This window comes from Neomonachus schauinslandi, chromosome 11 (assembly GCF_002201575.2).
Source record: "Neomonachus schauinslandi chromosome 11, ASM220157v2, whole genome shotgun sequence".
Classification (NCBI taxonomy): domain Eukaryota; kingdom Metazoa; phylum Chordata; class Mammalia; order Carnivora; family Phocidae; genus Neomonachus; species Neomonachus schauinslandi.
In genome coordinates, this window is record NC_058413.1 from 9,042,663 (window position 1) to 9,066,161 (window position 23,499).

At 52.3% G+C, this 23,499-nt stretch overlaps 2 protein-coding genes across 3 annotated transcripts; both read right to left on the reverse strand.

Moving 5' to 3' along the window:
* Positions 1 to 46: 46 nt before the first annotated feature.
* Positions 47 to 10,129, reverse strand: TAF6L (TATA-box binding protein associated factor 6 like). 2 transcript variants are annotated; one of them, XM_021684942.2, is made up of 12 exons: positions 10,058 to 10,129; positions 9,252 to 9,311; positions 7,518 to 7,677; positions 6,975 to 7,061; positions 6,087 to 6,237; positions 5,895 to 5,945; positions 5,313 to 5,407; positions 4,010 to 4,084; positions 3,646 to 3,866; positions 3,220 to 3,352; positions 950 to 1,078; positions 47 to 817 (listed from the first exon to the last, which is right to left on the reverse strand). In XM_021684942.2, the coding sequence occupies exons 2-12, from the start codon at positions 9,257 to 9,259 to the stop codon at positions 47 to 49; spliced, it is 1,881 nt and encodes a 626-aa protein (XP_021540617.1). In that variant the 5' UTR covers positions 9,260 to 9,311; positions 10,058 to 10,129. The 2 variants fall into 2 exon arrangements, with proteins under 2 accessions (XP_021540617.1, XP_021540616.1); XM_021684941.2 differs by lacking the exon at positions 10,058 to 10,129 and adding an exon at positions 9,843 to 9,907.
* Positions 10,130 to 15,924: 5,795 nt separating this feature from the next.
* On the reverse strand, positions 15,925 to 19,506 carry POLR2G (RNA polymerase II subunit G). The gene is made up of 8 exons (XM_021684940.1): positions 19,427 to 19,506; positions 19,184 to 19,293; positions 17,569 to 17,728; positions 16,961 to 17,011; positions 16,791 to 16,856; positions 16,624 to 16,695; positions 16,392 to 16,425; positions 15,925 to 16,172 (listed from the first exon to the last, which is right to left on the reverse strand). The coding sequence occupies exons 1-8, from the start codon at positions 19,436 to 19,438 to the stop codon at positions 16,159 to 16,161; spliced, it is 519 nt and encodes a 172-aa protein (XP_021540615.1). The 5' UTR covers positions 19,439 to 19,506; the 3' UTR covers positions 15,925 to 16,158.
* Between the last annotated feature and the right edge of the window lie 3,993 nt (positions 19,507 to 23,499).

Genomic DNA, 23,499 nt, shown 5'->3' on the forward strand with positions numbered 1-23,499 from the left:
AGGCGGGGGCGGGGGGCGGAGGGGAAAGGACCCAGGAAAGCGCCGTTCAGAGCGGCAGGTACAGCGAGTAGTCCGAGAGCGCCCAGCGGCGGGCCGGCCGGCCGGTGCGGCCGATCATGGGCAGCTTCTGCACGTAGCGGGAGGCCGGGCTGGGCCCGTACGGCGCGGGGAAGGCGGTCTGGAAGAGGCGCCCGCGGCACCGCCTCCCGGCCTGCCGCCCGGCAATAATAAAGCGGAAGTGGGGGGCGCCGCGCGGGGCGAAGCGGCTCTTCTGGAAGACGTCGCGGGTGCCGGCGCCGGGCCCCTGCTGCCGGGGCGCCCCCCGCGCCCGGTGCATGCGCGGCAGCGGCCGGCTCTCGGAGGCGGCGGGCGCAGAGGCCGACGCGGGGCCGCCGCCGCGGGGGCTCTCGTCGCCCTGGGGGCTGACCATGGCGTTGGCCGTCAGCTGCGGCATCTTCCGCACCGAGTCCGGGGCGGCCGCCGGCTCCTTCTTGTCCCCGGGCGGCCGCGGAGTGGTGGGCGCGGGCTGACCCGTGCCAAAGCGGGTGGCCAAGCTGTCCCCGAAGAAGGCGTACAGCTCCCGGTAGATGTCCGCCAGGGTCACCGACGGGGAAGGGTCCTCCGGCCCCGCGCCTCCTGGCGGCAGCGGGAGGACAGACCCAAAGCCTGGCTCCGCGCTGCCCCCGGAGGGAGACTCCTGCAGAAGAAGGCTGTCCCAGGGCAGGTCGTCCGAGCGCCGGCACCCCCTGCCGCTTGGGCCCCCCTTGTTGGGCTCTGCCGCCTGGGCCTTCATCTTCAGCAGTCGCTCTACGGCCACCTGCAAGAGCAGAGGGACCAGGATAGGCAAGAACTAGGAGGAACCTGGGCCCATCAAGTTTTCCAAAGTAAGGCAGGTGAGCTGCTGAGCTCAAGCAGGGAAGAAGGGAGGCTGGAAGGCGCAGACACTCACCAGAATGGCTCCATAAACCTTGTGCCCATCTGCTTTAACCTGGGCGTTAGAGACGGAATAATCATCTAGCACAGCCTGCAGATTTGTCCAGTAAGTGGACAGGTGTGGGTACAGGACACGTTCCACTGCCTGGAAGGGAGAGAAGGCAGGCAGTAAGCACCTCTTTGTTGCTTATTGCCTCTCAAGTACCCTTTCCCATGAAAGACCTACTTTTATCTCCGATATGAAATGAGCTTGGCATATTCAGCCAGCATTTATTTAGAACCCACTGTATGCCCAAGCCTTTGCTAAGCACTGGAAATAAAGGTCAGGTACAAAAACAGTATAAAGTGACCCAACTATCACTGACCTGTATGACAGAGGCTAAGAGGGTATATATAAGTAATGCCCATTGCTAACAACAGACATTTAATTTGCCAACTGCTACCCTATATGGTCAGTAGGCAAGTATTCTCGCTGAGATGTAAACTGGGACTCAGTTCAAACCACCTGCATAAAAACAAACAACTGATCAGAGACCTGGTCTCTGATTATGTATCAAATTTTAAATCCTGTGATTAATTTTCAGGAAAGCAATTAAGACTTCACAGAGGAGGTGACCTCTGTTACGCGCTTTGCTGGGTGAGAGTTCTCCGTTGATCATCCACAGCCTATGGATTTGAAAATGTTAACAAATGGGTGAGTTCCTAGAGAAATATAACTTACTGCTGACTCAGCTATAAAAACTTAAATTCTCTAACCATGGTAGGTAACCAACCACAAATAAAACACTTTGCTAAAATTTACAAAGACAGTCTACAGATATTCAAGGAAAAGAGCATCTCAGTCTTACAAAAACAAACGAGAAAGAAGTGCTCCCACCCTACCTCAGTCTCTAAGGCCAATATAACCCGGATACTAAAACTCTACAAGGACAGTACATGAGAAGAAACTTATGATTGATTTCACTAGTGAATATAGAAAAATCTTTTAAAATATAGTAAACCCAATAGTATACAAAAAATGCCTTATATTTCAATAAAAGATTTAGATTTTTTAAAGTCTATACTATAGCCTAGTTGAGTCTATACACAGAAATGTAATGATGGTTTACTATTAAAAATCCATAAATACGGGCACCTAGGTGGCTCAGTCAGTTGGGCTCTTGGTTTCCACTTGGCTCAGGTGGTGATCTTGGGGTCATGCAATGCACAGTCTGCTTGAGTGCTTATCCCTCTCCCATCCCCTCCCTCTGCCCCGCTCTCAAGTGTGAAAATGCTGTCTCTAAATAAATAAAATCTTCTTAAAAATCCATAAATACAATTAATCACATTAACAGATAAAAGCAGAAAAACCTTAGGATTAATTCAAAAGCTACAGAAAAAGCATTTGATAAAAATTCAACATAAATAATAAAACCAAGAGCATAAAACAGTATGAAGTAATCTTCTTAATCTGAGAAAGGATATCAAACACAAGGGAAACATCAGTGTAAGTGGGAACGTTATTAGCACTTCTCTTATTAGAAATGACACAAGGATGCCCCTTATCATCATATGTAAAATGATATTAGCAATCCTAGCAATAAAATAAAAAGAAATTAAAGGCATTAGGTTTAGAAAAGATGAAATAAAGCCATCATTATTTGTACCATATGATCTACATTAAAAGCCCAAAAGAGGGGCGCCTGGGTGGCTCAGTCGTTAAGCGTCTGCCTTCGGCTCAGGTCATGATCACGGGGTCCTGGGATCAAGCCCCACATCAGGCTCCCTGCTCCGGGGGAAGCCTGCTTCTCCCTCTCCCACTCCCCCTGCTTGTGTTCCCTCTCTCTCTGTCTCTCTCTCTGCCAAATAAATAAATAAAATCTTTAAAAAAAAAAAAAAAAGCCCGGAAGAATGAGGCACCTGGCTGGCTCAGTGGGTAGGGTGTGCAACTCTTGATCTTAGGGTCGTGAATTCAAGCCCCATGGTGGATATAAAGATTACTAAAAATAAATAAGCTTAAAAAAAATAATACAAGAGGAATTGATGGATAGTTCCTTAACATGACTAACATAGTATGGGCAGGAATTTTTGAAGTGGGGATATATTAGTACCTTAATTTTTGAAAGGATAAGACATTGATACACAGAAAGTAAAGCCATCAACTAGCCTGGCCTCAGGCAAGAACTGTATACACGGCAGCAGCAAGCACAGACCATTTTTGTGAGAAAAAGACACACAAATACTGTTTTTCTAATTACAAATGGGAGCTCTTATGGCTCTGCCTGTGGGCAAGGCCAGGGTCCTCACCTTCCAGCCAAGGGCGTGCAGCCCCACCACAGCCCCGTAGTGAGAGCAGAGAGGCCGCACAGGGTCTGCCAAGACCTTCTGCAGCGAGAGCAGGATCTGCTGATACAGGCCGCTCACAAGGTCCCCATGGGTCCTACGGGAGCAGCATTCAGTCAGAGAGGAGACTGAAGCACGAGGCCGCCCGATCTCACTCAAGGCAGAGCATGCGGCGGTCTTGGCGCCCTGGGGTAAGCCAACAGGGTCGCGCCATCCACTTATAAAATCCCGGGGCACCACAGCGCAGCGACCGGGAAGCTCTAAATGGAAAGAGGCTCCCTGACCTCGCGACACAGGGCCTCGCAGCCAAACACTACCCCCCGCCCCGGACCACAAGCCCCTCCGCGCTGTGGCAGCCCCACCCTCTGCCGGGCTAGGCCCAGTGGCTACCAGAAGATGTGGCTGAGCAGGAGGGCAGCGCCATCCCGAAGAGTCCAGTGGTCATTCAGAGGGTTGATGGAGGCAGCCAGCGGCTCCAGGACGCAGTAGAGGACGCTGCCGACCAGGGAGCGGACGTAGGGCCCCAGGCACAGGTGTGGGTTCCGAACCAGGCTCCGGGCCACTTGCAAGAGCCGATGGAGCTGCTCCAGGTCGTGGCTGACAGACTTCACCTGTTTGCAGCGGGCGCTGGCTGAGGGGCACACGAGGGGGCAGGCAGGAGCCTGCCGCTCTGCTAGCTCCTGCCACCAGCCCTCCCCGGTGCTGGGTCGTGTCCCCGCAGAACCTTCTCCCCTGCCCCAGCCTGGTCACTCACCCCACTGACCACATAGACAAAGTAAGGCAGCAGTGCTGCGATCTTGGAGTTAGTCTGCAGGTCCTGGAGAGCAATCTGAAAAGGAAGGAGCCAGACTGCACTGGGTCCACCAGCCCCAAGGATAAACGGACATTTTTTAAAGGATGCCTGAGTACTTCTGGAGTAAAATTGTACACGTTCACACTCTTTGATTCAGCAACTGTACTTCTATAAATTTAACCCACTGTAAGAAATACCCACTCACACACACACCCACTCCTAGCCCTGTCTGTGGCAACACGAAACTGAATACACCCTAGATGCCCCACACGTTTTTAACTGAGAGAAGCAGCTGTTCTAAAACCAGATGTTTACTGTAATACCACTTTGCTTTATTCTAGAGTAATCACAGTTAAAACATTAAAAAAAAAAAAAGGTAAGTTGTTTCCATTGGAGACTCACTTTCCAGCTTGTGTGTTTTTACTTTACAATCCTTCTATAATGAACATGCTGGTATTACTTTTATAAGCAGAAAAAAAGTTAAGTAAATGAGAAAAACCGTCTTAGCCCTGAATCTCCACTGTGACCTCCAAACTCCTCTGGATAAAGCTCCTGTGCTCAGGTGCTGCAGACAACAGGCTGGCGAGGAAGGAGCTCAGCTCCCAGGCCCTGCATCCAGCCATCTGCCCTGCGCCTGGGGACCGGAGCCATGCTCCTAAGGCAGGCCTGTACGGGAGGGACATTCCCAGTTTTGCCGGGAGAGTGGCAGCAACAGCCAGACACGTGGAGGAGTGGAGAAGGTAAGCCCTCCAGGAGAGACCTCATGCTTGAGCAGACCGCAAATCAGTGCTGCCCTCATTCTGGACAGGTCGCATCCCGCAGGCCCCGCGGAGTCCCAGAGGCTAATGTGGCGGAGTCTCAGACCCGGGCGGCCAGGCACCCTGACCTGGCTGCCTCTATTTCCTTTCCCTCCCTCTCACGTCCAGGCAAACGCAAGCTGCCAGGTGGCTGCCCCCCACCCACCCCCGTGGCCACAGGTTAATATACACGCTAAAGAGTAGACTCTGGAATTAAAGGGGGGGTACTGACCACATGAGCCCCCAAAATGGCCCTGCTGAGTTGCCCGTTCCCCGGAGAACGAGGTTCCTGCTAGAGTGGGAAGAGGAGTCAGCCCCGGAGGAGGGCCAGCCTCCGAGCACAACATCCCCACTGGCAGCAGCAGCTTCCAGCCACATCAGCCGGGTGGTGTGGAGTGGACAGGAAGCAGGCATCTGAAAGAGTTTCGGGGAACTTGAAAGCTGGACTTTGTGCCCCACTGGCTCACCTTCATCAGCTGTGGGTCGTCCCCCAGCACAGCCCGGGTCACTTGCTGGTAGTACTTGAGAAGGTCATCAGTCAGCGAAGACACAGCGCTGGGCACTGTGCGGGGATGGGCAGGAGGTAGTCAGGGTGGAGAACCCAGCCCTCTCCCGGCCTCCCCGGCCTGCTCTCCCTCACCCCCCTACCCTCCACCCTCCCCACCAGAAGCCTTTTCAGACAGGACTCCCAGAGCACATAGTCACCAGCTCCTCGGAGCAGCCTGCTCGGCCCTGACCTTGTAGGCTTTTCACACCTCCGTGCTCTGTACTCTGCCTCCCACCCGTCCTCTGCTAGGCAGATTCCTGCTCGTCCTCAATCCCAGGGACCCCAGCTGCCCAGACTTCTGTGCTAGCATCCAACACCCCGCATCATGACTGGTTCCAGGTCTGGGCTCCTATCTCCAAATCCGAGCCCTCTGGGCAGGGACGGTGCCCACTCAGAACCGGGCATTGGTAAATACTTGTCAGATGAAGAATCAGAGGTACAGGGGCACCCCCACCATTCCCAAGGGGAAAGTTCAGAGCCCGTTCCCCATACTGCCCCTTACCTGATCCTTGTGGGGCCAGGTTCCCTTTGCCATCTAGGTAGGAGACATGAACTAGAACCGGAGCAGAGGGATGGGTCAGCCTGGGGTTTTGCCTGTGGTAGCAACACCCCCCCACCCCCCCGAGTCCTGCTCCATCCACCAGCCCGCCCGTCACCCCTCCTCTGACAAGCCCATTTGTGTCCCTGGCCCTACCTCTCACAGCTGTCTCGGCACAGCCTTTAGGGATGTTGGTGGCCAGGGCCAGCTCCACCAGGTTCACCTCTCGGTCCTCAGGGAAGTAAAGCTCACCCTCTCTGGCAGGGCGTAGGGGCAGCGCCTCCTGGGATCCATAACCACACACGGCCTGAGCAGAGAGGAACAGAGAGCATGCTGAATCCACGGCGGGAGAGGCGTTCTACCGACCAGGGCAGGGGGTCTACATGTGAGGCAAGTCCAAAAGTCCCGAGAATGGGGAGATGCGGGAGGCTTCGAGCCTACGGCTGGGAATCTGGCTGGAGCATCCAGCGCACACTGGGTCAGGGAGTAGAACGTGGTCCCTCCTCCCTGATTCGTACGGGCTGAGCCCCACACCCCTATGCTGCCGGTCCTCATACTCACCCTACTTTGAAAACACAACTCTCTTTTTTCTTTTTTTTAAGTAGGCTTCATGCCCAACACGGGGCTCAAACTCACAACCCTGAGATTAGGAGTCACGTGCTGCACTGAGTGAGCCAACCAGGTGCCCCAACACTACTCTCTTCTAAACATGACCTTCTTCCCTCAAGTCCCTGGCCCACAACAACTATGCAGGACATTTTAATACCCACATTTGTGCCCAGCCTCCTCCTTTACCCAGAATGGCCCCCCGCCTCCCCTCTTGGCTTAGTCTAATGCAAGCCTCCCTTCGAAGCCCGCCTCAAATGCCAGCTCTTCCAAGAAGGCTTCCCTAACCTCCGGGCCCCCCAGCACCTGTCCTGTGGTGGCCACGGCCACCTTATGTGCGTATTTGGTCTTCATGTCTCTCTCTGCGGTGCCAGCCCCAAGCCGGGCACGGAGGCGAATCGTGCCAGCCGAGGCCTCCGAACGCTGTGCTCTACTCACCTCCACGCTGCTCCATCGGAGAGCCCTGTTGAAATCCTCGACGGTCAGCTTCCGCCGTTTGGTGTGTTTCATGAATTGAGAGCTATTCTGGGAGGGGAGAAACAAAGTCAGCGGACAGGAAGAAGGGGCTGTGGAGTTCCCCCAGGGAAGAGAGACAGCCAGGAGGCAAAAAGGACACCAGAACGGAGACCAGAAAGCCTGGAATCCAGTGCTGGTCTTGTGCAAACAGCCCTCGATGTAATGTTCCCTCTCTGTGACCCAGCTGCTCACATGCAGAATGTGAATGAATGGGGCCTGGCCTGCCCGGCAGGGCTGTTCACAAGATGCGCATGTGAGGCAATGCTCAGCCAGCACTCTGTTTGCCCAGAAGCCCCGCTGGCTCAAAGGGGAACTCGAGAGGGCAGGGACTGCCTCCGCTGCGTTCCCTCAAAGCACAGAGTAGGGGCGGGCCACATACCTGTTTAATACATCCCTGCGGGAGGGGGTAGCCACCGGGAGGGACAAGGAGAGTTGGGAGGGTGCCGGGAGCGAAGGGGAGCGGACCTGGGTGGCCTCTCTGAGCCGGTAGCACACATCCTCCGCGAGCAGGGCCGCCACCTCATCGCTCAGCTCCAGGCCCGTGCTCTCCGCCATGAGCCGGACCGACTCCCGAGGGATCTCCACGAACCGCCGCTCCTCTCGCTCGGACATGGCCCCGACGGAGCTGGGAGCCAGGAGAGAAGGTTTGAGAGGCCCCCCCAGGCCCCCTCCGAGCCCAGGAGCCTGACTCAAGGCCTTCTGAGCCAGGCTCGCTGCTCTTGCTCCAGAATCCCCGAACAACGAGCCGCAGAGGCTCTGAGTGTCTGAGGCGAAGCGCAAGAAACAGACGAGCTGGGTCAGACAGGAGTGCTGCCTGAGAAAGGACCTGGCCTTGGGGAGTTCACAGAACGGGGCCCCAGCCGTGCCCTACCACTTCCTGAGTGAATGTGGCCGAGGTCCTCGTCAGCCTGAGCCCTGGTGTCCCAACCTGTCAAACACAGGCAATCGCCCCCGCCCTCCGTAACTCGCAGGGTTGCTGTGAGCACAAAATGAGCTGGGGCAGGAGAAAGCCAGGGACTAGAACGCCACCCAAATGGACGATGGAAGATGGAACCATGGTCAGTTACAAGGAAAAACTTCGTGTCTTCTTCCTCCTGATTCTTGCTACAACCACTACCTATTAAATCTTGATGAAAACAGTACTTCTCCCTTGCTCAAAAACCTTCAGTCCTACCCACTGGTCCTCAAAGAAACTCTAAACCCCCCAGCTTGACATTCTGTGTTTGGTCCCAAATCCCCAGAGCTGTTCAAGCCGATCCCTCCTCCCAGGAAGACCAGCCTAGTGTCTTCCAGCCTGCCTTGTGCACCACCACCAGCGCTCAGGCTGGTCGGCCTCCCCCTCTACCCCAAGCCCCCACCCCCTCTTCTTTGCTAAGGCAAATCCAGGCTGCCCTGTACGGTCTTCCTGCCCGTATGCCACTGGGGACTGTCAGGCTTTTAGTAGCTGGGCTTTCTGCCCATGTGTCCCGTCTTTCCCAGTTTGGCTGCGAGGCCTAAAAGCAGGAACCTGCTCTTCCGTTCACAGGATATGGTAGAACAAGAATCCAACAAAAACAGAGGCTGATGAAGGACTCCAACAACTTACACCACAATTAGAAGGCAGGCCCACAAGGGCCAAACTGAGGCATCAGCACCACGGGCAGCAAGGCCCCAGTTCCAGGGTGACCCACGCAGGGTCTGCCCCACTACTCCTCTCTGGCGGGGCTCACTGGGTCACCAGTGATCTCAGGGTCCCTAGATCCAACGGGCATCCTAACCTGGCCTCCCGCATTCCTCCCAGTGGCTCCACATGGCTCTGGAATACAGAACAAACCTGGTTCCCAGGTCGTGCGTGTCCACTGACTTCCGCAACACCTCTTTCCCTCTTGTGTTCTGCATTCCCACCATGGCCTCTTTCCACTTCCCCCAAAACACCTGCTATCAGGACGTTCATACACTGTTTGCTCTACTTGAAACACTCTCCTCTTCCTCTACCCCCAATCTCTTTGTCTAATGGACTCCTAGCGGCTCCTTCAGATCTCAGTTCAAATGTCACTTGCTCAGGGAAGTCTTCTCAGACCTCCACAGTGTACCGGTACTTTGCCTTCAAAGCAATTATCACAGCTTGTAATTATATATCTGTGTAACTTTGTGATTAACACCTACCTCCCCACTAGATTGTAAGCTCCATACCAGCTAGGATCATGCCTGTTTGCTCACCTTTGCATCCCCAGCGTCGGGCACAGTGTCAGCACATAATACGCCCTCAATGAACACTTGCTGCAAAAACGAATAAAGAATAGCTATTTTTTTCTAAGCACAGGCAACGCCTGAGGCACAGAGCTAAGTGCTTTATATGGCTTATACTTCATTCTATCCTCATTAACAATAAGATAGGTATTATGTAAGTACTGCGTCTATTTCACAGCCAAGGAAATCAAAGCTCAGAGAGGTTAAACGTTCAGTGACTTGTCCAAGATCACCCAGCGAGCACTAAGTAGGGAGCAAGGGCTCAACTCTGGTTCCTGATCATCAGGAGTGGCGGGCTGTGTGGGGAACAAGGCCTGGATTCCCAGCCCGGATTCTTGGCGTTGGAGACCCGCCAATGGATAATTCTGAAGTTTCTGTTTCCCCGTCTGTAAAATGGGAGCATGAAGTCCTGCCCACGCGGAAAGCGCGGAGGGAGTTTCCTTACTGTGTGCCCACATGAAGACCCACAAAGTCCAGGCTCTGGCCAAGGTCTCCCCCTCCTCAACCTCCTCCCTGCACCCTCAGCCACTAGCCACACTGGTAAAGAGCGTGGGAACTGACCGCCACCGGCCTCGGGGGTGCGCATCCTCCCACCACGCCTCGCTTCATCCCAGATCCAGAAGTGGCGGGGTGGGGTGGAGAAGGTCAGGGGTTACCGAACTTGGGTCACGTGGTCAGCGAAGGGGGCGGGCCCCCAGCGGAGTCGGCCCTAAGACCAGTGAGTGCGCGGCCCACAGCGGGACGGAGAGTCCTCGGGCCTGCTCGGGCCTGCTCACCTGAGGGCTCCGGCGCAGCGAAAGCGGCTACCGAGACGGCGGTGGAGGCGGCGGCGGCGGCGGCAGCTCCCACTTACCCTGCTCACCCTAATTCCCTCTCTCTGAGCCCAGGCCCCACCCTCCAAGAGCACAGCCAATCGGCGAGCGCTTTGCGAAGTTCCCGCCCTCCCGGGGGCTTCCGGCCAAGCGATTGGCCTCTGTGAAGGAGCTGAAAAGCATCTGGGCGCAATGTGGGTCACGTGACGCCGAGGAGTCGGGCTTCTTAAAGCAACAGCTCTTGAGAGTTTTGCGAGTAGGTACCTATGGTTTGGCGTCTGTTTGAAAAGCGTATTGTCAAAGAAAGCGTCCCTATTCCCTTGGTCTTGTCTGCTCCTGAGTTTCAGGGCATTTGCGTTTACGCGACTGCAGCGAAGCTTTATTTTTTATTTTTATTTTTTTTAAACACTTTATTTATCTATTCAGTAGAGACAGACAGAGAGAGAGAGAGAGAGAGAGGCAGAGGGAGAAGCAGGCTCCCAAGGAGCAGGGAGCCCGATGCGGGACTCGATTCCAGGACCCTGGGATCATTACCTGAGCGGAAGGCAGACGCTTAACCATCTGAGCCACCCAGGCGCCCCTGCAGCGAAACTTTCAACTTTGATGTCTAATCAAAGTTTTCTTTGCCCGCTTGGTGGGGCTCAGCTTACCTCTCCAGCATCACCTGCACTTCTCTTTTCCGCCGGATGGATGGCGCTCCTAGTGGGTATTCTCTTCGGATAGAAGGGTCTTCCCACTGGCCCAAACTCACGTGCAAGCTGCAGACTCCAGGGCCCTGCTCATTCTGACACCCTACCTCCTATCTTTCTCATTCCTGTTCAGTAAGCGAAATATAACCCCTCACCTGCCTCGCAGACTTCCTTGACCATTTTACGTGCACACACTTTCCCGAACTTGGGCAGTTCTCAATTCAGAACCAAGTGGATTTAGTGAGTTGAGGACAGTATTTGGAGTCACCAACCTGGGTTCAAATTCTGCCACCGGTTTGGAGCGAGTTACCCAACCACATTTTCAGCCAACTACAAAATGAGGTAATAATACCCACTTCACGGGATTCTATAGGTTAAATGAGATAATGTCCGTGAAAGCCCTTGGCAGAGTTGTGGTTGAACCTTCTTTCACACAACAAGAGGCAGACAGTGAATTCATTCCTTTATGTTCATCCAAGATGAGGTAGTTTGCAATGGGCTATTCATTATAGAAAGGAGTATTCCGCGGGGGAGCGTGAATGTACACATACTCGCCCTTCTTCCCTCTCAGGGCTAGATGCTGCTGCCTCTAGAAAAGAAGATCCTCCCAGGCCAGAGCTGGGAAAGCCAGATGGATGTGGCTGGGTTGTCATGGCAACACCACCTAAGGAGACTATGACCCTGCTGAGTCTCTTCCAGTTATATTCAGAATGACATTCGGAGTAGTTTTTAGTACTGTGCTTGAACACTGGAGTGTCGGCCCACCTCTGCATAAAGGGAAGGGGTGGGGGCTCCTCCAAGGTCCTGAGTCTGAGGTCAGCTTAGCAAGATCTGGGCTGCTGTCAGATCTCCTTGCTGAGGTGTTATTAGTCTGGACAGCCATAGGCAACCTTGGAAGCAGGAGACAACAGGGGAAGGCCCTGGGGCCTGTGCAATACAGTGAAACTGAATTCAAGCTATCTGGGGCCCATCTGCTCCCAACCTCGGGTGGAGGCAGGGGCCAAGGAAAACAGTAGTGAGACCCACATGGCCACAGATAAAAGTGGGTCCCACTCACTCCCCAGCCACCTAGTGTCAGGCAAAAAGAGCTAATGATGGCTTTGGAGCCAGATGGACAGTTTAAAAACAAAACAAAAGCTCTACCACTCATGAGCTGTGTGACTTTAGGCATTCTAGTTCATGTGTCTAACCTGTTTTATCAACTGTCAAGTGGGATAACAGAACCTACTGATTGTTGTGAACAATCCAGTACCGTGTGTAGAAGATTTAGCATTAGCAGGCAGATACTCCTGTTACCTGTGACCTTTGTAAGAGGCCGTAACTTTCAGTTACAAACCATCTCCAGGCTATCCGTACTTGATCCCTTCCCCCCACAGCGCCTGTCCTCTTAGTGGGTGCCACACCACACATCCTCACCACCACCCACGTCCTCATGTTCCACGAGCTGCTTCCGCGTCCATCAGTTGTTTTCTTTCTAGGCCTGGTGTTACTTCCAGGTTATCCCACACACAATCTACAGATGAGTGGTTCCACCTGAGAACTTGGGAGGAATTTTGCTTGCAGTGACACACATGGTGTTTACAGCTTAGGCGGAAGTCCCTACAACCCAGGTGATCGACTCAGAGTACGACCAAGTGGTAGCACAACTATAATGTGGTTTTCATGGGAAAAATTCATTGCACATCCAGCCCAGAAACTGTTCCCGATTCAACAAACTTGGAAAACCTGGCCCAGTGCCAAGAGCCGGAGATTAAAAAAACAAAAGGGATGCGTGTGAATCTACAATTATCTCAATAAAATAACAAACTTTACATAATGAAAAATGAGGGGCGCCTGGCTGGCTCAGTCCGTAGAGCAGGCGACTCTTGATCTCAGGGTCATTGAGTTCAAGCCCCACGGTGGGCGTAGAGATTACTTAAAAGAGAAGGTTAGGGGCGCCTGGGTGGCACAATCAGTTAAGCATCCCACTCTTGGTGTCAGCTCAGGTTGTGATCTCAGGGTCATGAGTTGGGGCCCTGCGTCAGGTTCTGTGCTCAGTGAGCTGTCTGCTGAGATTCTCTCTCCCTCTCCCCCTCCCACTCATGCTCTCGCTCTAAAATAAATAAATTAGTCTTAAAAAAAAAGAGAGAGAGAGAGGGCACCTGGGTGGCTCAGCAGGTTAAGCGTCTGCCTTCGGCTCAGGTCATGATCCCAGGGACCTGGGTTCGAGCCCCGCATCAGGCTCCCTACTCAGCAGGAAACCTGCTTCTCCCTCTTCCTCTGCCTGCTTCTCCCCATTTGTGCTCCCTGTCAAATAAATAAAAATCTTTTATTTATTTGACATAGAGAGAGCGAGACAGAGAGAGAGACAGAGAGACAGAGAGCAGGAACACAAGCAGGGGGAGCGGCAGGCAGGGGGGAAGCAGGCTCCCTGCTAAGCAAGGAGCCCGATGTGGGGCTCGATCCCAGAACCCTGGGATCATGACCTAAGCCAAAGGCAGACGCTTAACCGACTGAGCCGCCCAGATGCCCCAAATAAATAAAAATCTTAAAAAAAAGAAAAAGGTTAAAAAAAGAAACGGGAGACAGTAACAAAATCACATTTTGTGACACACTGTTAAGGTATGAATGGAAAAACCTCGATCTATTTGTCCAGGAGTGGTGAAGGCAAGAAGGAAACCACATTCAAGTGCCATTTTCTTACCATGTTCCAGCCACTATTCTGGATGCTTCATATCAGGGTCTCTGGACTTTGGCATGATTGACATTTGGGACCAGATAATTCTTTTATTACTATACAATTTGAACTTTAAACTTTTTTTTTTTTTTTAAAGATTTTATTCATTTATTTGAGACAGAGAGAATGAGAGACAGAGAGCACGAGAGGGAGGAAGGTCAGAGGGAGAAGCAGACTCCCCGCCGAGCAGGGAGCCCGATGTGGGACTCGATCCCGGGACTCCAGGATCATGACCTGAGCCGAAGGCAGTCACTCAACCAACTGAGCCACCCAGGCGCCCCAATTTGAACTTTATAGGTCTATGTTTCCAGTTTTGGAAAGTTTATCTTTTGGCAGCAGAAGCCTTTTTATTCAAATGAGAATGTATCCAGAACTGCATCGTATCGAAGCCGGGCAGGAGTGAGGCCATGTGGGAAGCTGTCTCAGGGGCTGGGTCTGCAGTCCTGCCTGCTAGGGTGCTCAGCTGGTGGCTGGGCTAGAGGAGCCTGGGGGCGGGGAACTGGGGAGGGGGGGAGAGAGAGAGAGAGGGGAGGGGGGGGGCGAGTGGAGGGAGGCCGCTCTGGGTCCTTATCCTGGGGGGAGTTCTGACACAGACTGGGGCCCAGGGCCCTAGGCCCCTCTTGGCCACACGGGACGTTGGTGGTGGTGCTTCCTTGGGGTGCAAGACAAAGGCTTAGGATCTGTTCAGACATTTATCGAACACGCACCTGGGCCTGGCCTGGGCTGGCAGCTGAGCTCCCAGGTGGTGGAGAAGATGGAAACACTGAGGGAGTTCAGTCCTCTGGGGAAGCACAGGGTGCTGGGGGCGCCCAGGTGGGCAGTTGGGGCTTCAGGAAGGTTTCCTGAAGGCAGCAAATGCTTGGGCAGAGCTAGGAACAGTTAGTAAGGGTGAACCTGGCCAAAAAAAAAAGGCTGGAAGGGCGTTCCAGGCAGAGGGAACAGCATGGATAAGGCACAGAGGCTTGCCACAAACAGTCCATGTGTAGGTGGAGCCCTAAAGCAGCGTCAACTCACAGGAAGGGAAATGGAAAGGCAGGCATGAGACAGGAGGGAGTTGGGCCTGAGTGCTGCACTGGGGTAGCAAGTCTTCATCGTCCTCTGGGTCCCTGAAGCCCCATCCCTTCCCCCGCAGGTCCTGGCGGCCGGCATTGAGGCAAACTTACCAGGTAATTCTTTGCTGGGGGGTGGGGGGGGTGCGCTGTCCTATACATTGTAGGATGTTTAGCAGCATCCCTGGCCTCTACTCACTAGAAGGCAATACCATCCACAGTTGTCACAACCCAAAAACGTCATTGCCAAATGTCCCCTGGGGGCAAAAATCACCCCAGCTGATAATCACTGCTTTATATGCATTACATCACAATAATCACAATTAACAGTTGAGCGCTATCATGGGCCAAACTCTATGCAAGCCACTTGCACGTGTGAGCTCACACTAGCAGCAACCATCCAAAGAGGGTTGTATGGTGACACCTGGGTGGCTCAGTCAGTTAAGTGTCTGCCTTGGGCTCAGGTCATGATCCCAGGGTCCTGGGATCAAGTCCCGAATCAGGCTCCTTGCTCAGCGGGGAGCCTGTTTCTCCCTCTTCCTGCCGCTCCTCCTGCTTGTGCTTTCTCTCTCTGACAAATAAATAAAAATAAAATCTTCAAAGAGGGTTGTATGCCCATTTCATAATGAGAAAACATAAGGTTACCCAGCTAGGACTGAAACCCAGTTCTGCTTCAACCCAAATACCATGCTTTCTACAACACAGCTCTGCTGAAAGAGGAGGAAGAGGAGGAGGAGGGGGAGGAGAAGGAGGAGGAGAATTATTGACTGAGACTTGCTAGATTAGCAGGCAACAAGCAGACAGGCTGGGAGAGGGCATTCCGAGGCAGACAACTATATTACAAAAGCAGAGTGTGAGCATACTGTGGGGGAGGGAAGCATGTTTGTTTAGTCTTATGTTCATTTCATGGATTTTGGCCGTGTCACCCTAAGGACATTTTGAGGCTGCTCACATTTTCAGTTCAGCTTAGGGACTGATTAGCATATAAAGGCTTCTGTTGTTTGTGGAGCCATCCTAGGAAGGGCTACGTTGAGATACCACAGTCTGGGTCATTACTATCCTCTTGTTTCCCTCTCCCTACCCAACCATCTTGTCCCCCTTCATGCCCAGCTATACCCTTGGTTATGTTTAAGGGTGAGGGAAGGGCGAATACTCTGAAAATAGACTGGGACTCAGAATGGCTCTAAAGGCAGAATCATTTGCTGGAAGCCAAAGACCTAACATTGGTGCCTTCCCTTCAACGAGGTCAACTTTAGCCCTCTGCAAAAGGGTTTAGTCAGATCCCCTGGGTCGCTGAGGCCACTTGAGGCATCAGGCCACCAAAAGAGAGGCTAGCAAGCAAATGGCCTCCAGCCTTTTCTAAGAAAGAGTTGTTCTTACCAAAGAAAGGAGGTAACACTTCCATGAGAAAAAGGACCTTTTATGGTTAGAATGCAGTCAAAAATCTGGGCGGGGTGGCTGCTAAGCAGCACGAAGAATCAGATGTTCTTCTGGGGACAAGGAACCTTCTTTGCCTCGCTACAGCAGCCAGACTGGGCCTCTGGACAACATGAGGAGTGTGACCATCACATCTCCTAGATAAGGACCAAACAGAGCAGGGGGCCCTGGCACTCAGCTCACAAGCCCTGCAGGAAACAGGAAAAGCACATCAGTTAGGCTCAGAGCTTGGGGCAGCCATCCCCAGGCATTCCCCATCCCATGAAGCACATGTCCTGGATCTTCCAAGCAGACAGTCATGAGAGTTTTCTTCATCTGCAACTTGGCCATTAAGTTCCACATCTGCCCCCTGCCTCCACACACCCCTTCTCCAGGTAACAACCCTGGATGCATGATCAGGCACTCACCCAAGTAATCGTCCATCAGAGAGCCAATAGCAAACTGCAGGAGGGAAGGTAGAAAGGAAATAAAGCCTGAGCAAGCACAGAACTAGCCTCTAACCCCTAGCCCCAGGCCTTCTGCCCACCCATCCCCTCCTCCTGGCAGAAGAGCACAAAATCCCCAGGAACCCTGGGTGGTAAGAAATCAACAGCTCCCAGCTCTGCCTGGTACAGGCAGGAAGGCAGGCAAGAGACTCACAATGTCATTCTTGTCCACACGAGTCCCCACAATCTTCAAGCGGATCTCATCGTCCTGCTGAATCACAATGTCCTGGGGAAGAGGGAACAGGATACTCAGATAGCCCCCAAGCCAAAAATCCCTTGGAGGGCTCATTCTTCCTCCCTCTCACGGTCTTCCCCACTCACCTCGTCCATTGTCTTGTAGCACGGTGGGTTGGAGTTGGGGTCAAACTCCATCTCTGATGGGATGGACTGAAAGGAAAACAAGACTGGGTCAGCGCTTTACATGGGTGCTTCCAGAGATGGTCATGACTGGCGCCTCTCCTCCTTAGCACCCCCGGCACACCCAGACTTACATGTCGAGAGATGAAGCAGGACATAGGTCCAATTTCTGTGAAGAGCCCAACCTAGGAGAACAATGAATAACTTTGCTTTGTCTTTTATCCCCCAACTCTTCTAAGCTTCCCAACTTCATCTGATTCCCCAAAATATTCTTCATGTTTTGAAACCACTCTGAGTTGGATCATTTGCTTTCATGTCTCTCTTCTGCCAAGATTTCATTTTAAGTGAAGCAAATTCAGTGCAATCAAGGGCCAAGGCTTGGGACCTGTCCATCCACAATTTGAACACCTGTTGATCACATGACCTTGGCCAGTAGACTTAACTTCTCCAAGCGTAAGCTTCTATAAAAAGGGATGAAAAGCACCCACCTCAGTCGTCATGAGGTTTTGCACCACACCGGGCCCACAGTAAGTACTCAATGAATGGAGGCTGCTATTGCTGACTACTCACACTGACTTCCATGATCCGGAGGGAGGCAGCACAGTGACTGTACCATTTGACAGGTGAGGAAACTCAAGTACAAAGCGACTTAGCCAAGGACACAGAGTTAGCAAGAGCAGGTGGGACCCAGCCCCCATCTTCTGAGCAGCCACCCAACTGCCTCCGCTACGTATGGTCTCACCTTGTTGACTTGAGTGACGACAGCATCCACGACCTCCCCTTTAAAGGGCCGGAAAACAATGGCCTTGTACTTAACCGGATAAAGGACAAAGCCTCGGCCTGGCTGGATCACACCAGCACCAATATTGTCAATGGTGGTGACAGCAATTACAAAGCCATACCTGTAAGGAGGATGGGGAAAAGAAAGGCACTGTGTGGGGCGCCTGGGTGGCTCAGTCGGTTAAGCGTCTGCCTTCGGCTCAGGTCATGATCCCAGGGTCCTGGGATCGAGTCTCGCATCGGGCTCCCTGCTCCACGGGGGGCCTGCTTCTCCCTCTCCTCCCCACTTGTGCTCTCTATCTCACTATCTCTGTTTCTCTCTCTCAAATAAATAAAATCCAAAAAAAAAATTAAAAAAAAAGAAAGAAAGAAAAGCAATGTGTGGGCAAGAGCCTCTAAAACCATATGCAACAAGACAGTGAGCATGGGGATTAGGGGAGAGCACCACCCCTGCCCCCAGAACTTAATGCCTGAGAGAAGACAGGACACTAATCAGTATCTATAATGCCAAACGCTGCCCTCATAATTTCACAATAAATGTCCAAGGAGGCTGCAGTCCTTGAGCCAAGAGACCTCAATCTTGGGCATGCCTCAGAATCACCTAAGAGGAACTTACTAAAACACAGATTCCCAGGTCTGTCCCCAGTCTTGATTCTATCGGGATGAGATGAGGCTCAGGAACTTGCATGTGCCTTTTTTTTTTTTTAAGATTTTTTTTTTTTAATTAATTTATTTGACAGAGAGAGACACAGCGAGAGAGGCAACACAAGCAGGGGGAGTGGGAGAGGGAGAAGCAGGCTTTCCGCCGAGCAGAGAACCCGACGCGGGGCTTGAACCCAGGACCCTGGGATCATGACCTGAACCGAAGGCAGACGCTTAACGACTGAGCCACCTAGGCGCCCCTAAGATTTTATTTTTTATTTATTTGAGAGCACGAGCAGGGGTAGGAGGAGAGGGAGAAACAGACTCCCCGTTGAGCATGGAGCCCCACATGCAGCTAAATTCCAGGACCCTGAGATCAGGACCTGAGCCGAGGTCAGACACCTGACCTACTGAGCCACCCAGGCGCCCCTGCCTGTGCTTATTCGGATGTGGGAGGCCCATGTACTCCATAGCCCCGGGCTCATCCCAGCTCATTCACATCACCATGTGAGAGGCCGTTGTGTGCAGAGCCCAGAGATGTGCCATGCCAGTCATGTGGGATGGAAAAAACCAGAAGGATAACAGGGAGAACAGACACAGGAACAATGATTAGGCTGTGAGCCCCACGAGAGCTGGCCTCATTCTATCTCGTTCCCTGCATTGTTCCCAGGGCCCAACACAGAACCTGGCACACAGCAGGAACTTTAGAAATGTTTGCGGAGTAAATGAATGACCAATCTCTGCTGAAGTAAAGCAGTCTTGCGATCCAGCTTTGCCGAGGGCGCCGCGGGAACCCAAAGCAGGAAGCAAGTGACTGCGTGGGGTGCCTGAGAAGGTGGGAGGGTTCCCCAGGGTAGGTGGCAGGGCCTTGCGGGATGAGTAGGAGTTGGGGAGAGGCTGCAAGCATCGGGCGCCTCGAAGCGCCCGGCACTCACTTGCCGGTGCAGGTCCCCTCCACCTCGGTGAAGAGCTTCTGCTTTACCGTGTTGAGCAGGTTGGGGCCGAAGTAGCGCGGGTGCAGCAGGATCTCGTGCTCCAGGGAGATCTGCGGGGCAAGTGGGGTGGAGACCAAGCAAGACGCGGTAGGGACACGGGGTCAAGAGTAACTCCCCGTCCCGGCGCCCCGCTTCGCTCCTCCTCTCAACCCTGCCCTCGCCGCCACCCCGTGCTCCGCTTACGTGATAGAACATCTTCCCAGCAGGGATGCGACAGCAGCGGAATCCACACAAGCCTCAGCAGCCGGGCCTCCGCCCAAACCGGAAACACGCACAGCCTCCCCAACCCTGCTTCCGGGCCTGCCCCAGCGAAGTGGGCGGGACTCTGCGCCCTCCGTAGACCCAATTGGGCATCGCTGTCGTGGGCGGGAAATCCGTGAGCCACGCCCACTTGCGCCACGCCCACCAGTGGGTCCAACCTCCAGACTGGATGCTCAATAAATAAGTACTTTTTAAAAATTTTTATTTATTTATCAGAGAGAGAGAGCACAAGCATGGGGAGCGGCAGGCAGAAGGAGAAGTAGGCTCCCTGCTGAGCAAGGAGCCCTATGTGGGACTCGATCCCAGGACCCTGGGATCATGACCTGAGCCGAAGGCAGAGACTTAACCGACTGAGCCACCCAGGCATCCCAAATAAGTACTTTTAAATGGAATTAATTAGCTAATGAAAGACAACAGGAATAAAGCGCTTTAGCAGAGTGCATTCGTATAGCAAATATTTGAGGACTGCTTTCACATAGCTAAGCATAGGAAGTAGCTGTCTTTTTCCAGCAACCCCACCAGGCAAGCTTTACCAATGAGGTCCCAGGCTCAGAGGGTTGAGGTCACTTGAGGATCACTCAAGGGCGGGATTCAAATTCACGATGTCTGACCCCAAGACTCTTGCATATTTGGGCATTCCAGATTTTCATGCAGGATTCGTTCAACAAACATGGAATACCCACTCCTTGCCCCCAGGTAGTTAGGAGATGAAGCAGCCAAAATCAGAGCCCAGAAGGCAGCACTCCCTCCCTGTGTGAGAAACCAGGTAGGTCACTGCACTCCTCCTTCCTGGTCCCCCTTTCCACTCCCCCCCAACACACACACCAGGGGCTTAGAGAACTGATGAGCCTTTGTTCCTTCAACTCCGCCCACTTTTTTGTAGACAGTCCCTTTATTAAACTCACCTCAATTAACCAGAGTGAGCATACAGTCTGTTCCCTACTGAGACCCTGACTGATAAAAGGGTGGTACAGAAAGAGGCAGAAACCATGAGACACAGACCCATGAGAAAGGCTTAGCAAGGGCAGTGGGTTCTAGAGCCAGGACAATACTGTCGCCTTGAGCAAACTCCCAGTTGCCTAAGTTTTTTTATGTTGTAAATAAAAGAGCCTGACCCGCCCTCCTTCAAGAACAGAGACATCTGCTTCCTCAGAGCAGTCACACACTGGTTGCCATTGACACTGCCCATTTCCTAGAATGTCTGAGCCCACCAGTCTCCCACTCAGACTCCATGGGGATCCCCTTTGGAGAATCAGGCAAGGAAGCAGATGAATGGGCCTCAGCAGTTCTTAACTTCTCTTCTTTTCCAGCCAGCCTCCCCTCAAAGGCAACTTTTGTTTTGTTTTGCTTCTTATTTAAATCTAATTAATTAACATATAGTGTATTACTGGTTTCAAGAGGTAGAGGTCAGTGACTCATCAGTGTTATAACACCCAGTACTCATTACATCACGTGCCCTCCTTAATGCCAGTCACCCAGTAGCCCCATCCCCCCACCCACCTCCCCTTCAGCAACCCTCAGTTTCCTAGTTAAGAGTCTCTCTTGGTTTGTCTCCCTGTCTGATTTTGTCTTGTTTTATTTTTTCCTCTCTTCCCCTATGATCTTCTGTTTTGTTTCTTAAATTCCACATATGAGTGATATAATTATCTTTTTCTGATTGACTTATTTCGCTTAGCATAATACCCTCTAATTCCATCTACATCGTGTTGCAATGGCAAGATTTCATTTTCTGATGGCTGAGTAGTATTCCATTGTGTATATATACACCACATCTTCTTTATCCATTCATCTGTCAATGGACATCTGGGCTCTCTCCATAGTTTGGCTATTATGGACCCCTCAAAGGCAAACTTAAGGACAGTGGGGTGCTGGAACCAACTACAAGAGCCTTTTTTTTTTTTTTGGTGGGCAGCAAAATAACGTTTATTGAGCTATAGCAAAGTGATAGTACAAAGTTTCCAAGGAGGGAGGGGACCCAAAGGGGTTGCCACCAGAATTTCTAAGTCTAGGGGTTTTTATGGGCTTTGTTGGCGGGCTGTTTTCATATGATGAACCCTCCCTGAGCCTGTCATCCAATCGGGTTTTTGTCACCTATCATATGGGAAAGGGTGGAGGGCTCCTTCCAGGGTGGTGTGAAAGGGTGTTTTAAGGGTGGTTTCCTCTTAGGGTGTGGGGCGGGGGGGTTGTCCCACCTGCCTTTCTTCCAATTATCCTTCATCATTCCCCCCTCTGAAGAGGTAACCCTAACTGCTCTTAGGGAAAAAGGGCGACGACCGACCATAGCTACTTCCTGCTGGTCAGGGACGTGGATGGGGTGGCAGTCAGGGTTCCTCTCATCCAGATCTACCAAGGGGTCCCATGGTTTGACCTTCTGGAAAATATGAAGAGGGTTAGGGCATTTAGGAGGCAAGGCCCAGTGCACAATGAAAGACTGAGTACAGCCAGGAGTCTGGCGAGAGATAGAGGATGTCTTCGTGAACTCCCCACATTCTGTGAAGAGAAGGCAGGCAAAAGGAAAAAGACTTATCTGTGTCTTGTCACTTCAAGACTAGGTTGAGTCCTCTCTGGGTTCACAGAGGGATTTTGGTTCCTTGTTGTTAGGCCCCATTGGGGACCAGGGTTTGACCAGGGTTTGACTCTGGAATGGTGGATCCAGGCTTCACTTTGACTGCTGGTGGAGTTGCTAAAATCCTGGTATATGGGCCTTCCCAGACCAGGTCTAACAAGCACTTGGTCCCCAGGGTGAAATGGGAGAGATTGGTTAATTTGGGGCTGGGAGTTAGGAAGTTCCTTGTAAGAGGGATGAAATGATTAAAGTCCAAAACCTCGGATACTCCCTTATCACTTCTGAGCCTTTTTTTTTTTTTTTTTGAGAGAGAGAGTGCACGTGTTTGGTAAGTAGTAGGGGTGGCGGGGACACAGAGGGAGAGGGAGAGAGAGTCCTAAGCAGGTTCCACTCCCAGACCAGAGCCCAAGGTGAGGCTCAATCCCACAACCCTGAGATCACAACTGGAGCTGAAATCAAGAGTCAGATGCTTATGGGGCGCCTGGGTGGCTCAGATGGTTAAGCATCTGCCTTTAGTTCGGTCATGGTCTCCAGATCCTGGGATCGAGCCCCATGTCGGGGTCCCAGCTCAGCGAGGAGTCTTCTCCCTCTTCCTCATGCCTCTTGCCCTGCTTGTGATCTCTCTGCCTTTCTCTCTCTCTCAAATGAGTAAATAAAATCTTAAAAAAAAAAAAAAAGTCAGACGTTTAACCGACTGAGCCATCCAGGTGCCCCTTAATTTAATTTTATTTTAGGGTTTTTTTTTAAGACTTTTATTTATTTATTTGACAGAGAGAGAGGGAGAGAGAGAGAGAGAACACAAGCAGGGGGAGCAGCCGGGAGAGTGGGAGAGGGAGAAGCAGGCTTCCTGCTGAGTGGTGAGCCCGATGCGGGGCTCGATGCCAGGACCCTGGGATCATGACCTGAGCCGAAGGCAGACGCTTAATGACTGAGCCACCCAGGTGTCCCTAATTTTAAGTAATTTCTACACCCGAGTGGGGCTCGAAATTACAACCCCAAGATTGAGTTGCATGCTCTACCGACTGAGCCAGCCAAGTGCCCCTAGCCAGTTGTTAGTATTTCAGAAATTTTACAAGCCAGCTGTTAAATACAGCCTCTATCAAACATTTAATGCTGTCTATTATTATAACTTACAATTAAATTAATTATACTGAAAAAAAAAAAGGCAGGGGTGCCTGGGTGGCGCAGTTGGTTAAACGTCCAACTCTTTTTTTTTTTTTTAAAGATTTTATTTATTTATTTGACAGAGAGAGACACAGCGAGAGAAGGGAACACAAGCAGGGGGAATGGGAGAGGGAGAAGCAGGCTTCCCGCGGAGCAGAGAGCCCGATGTGGGGCTCGATCCCAGGACGCTGGGATCATGACCTGAGCCGAAGGCAGATGCTTAACAACTGAGCCATCCAGGCGCCCCTAAACGTCCAACTCTTGC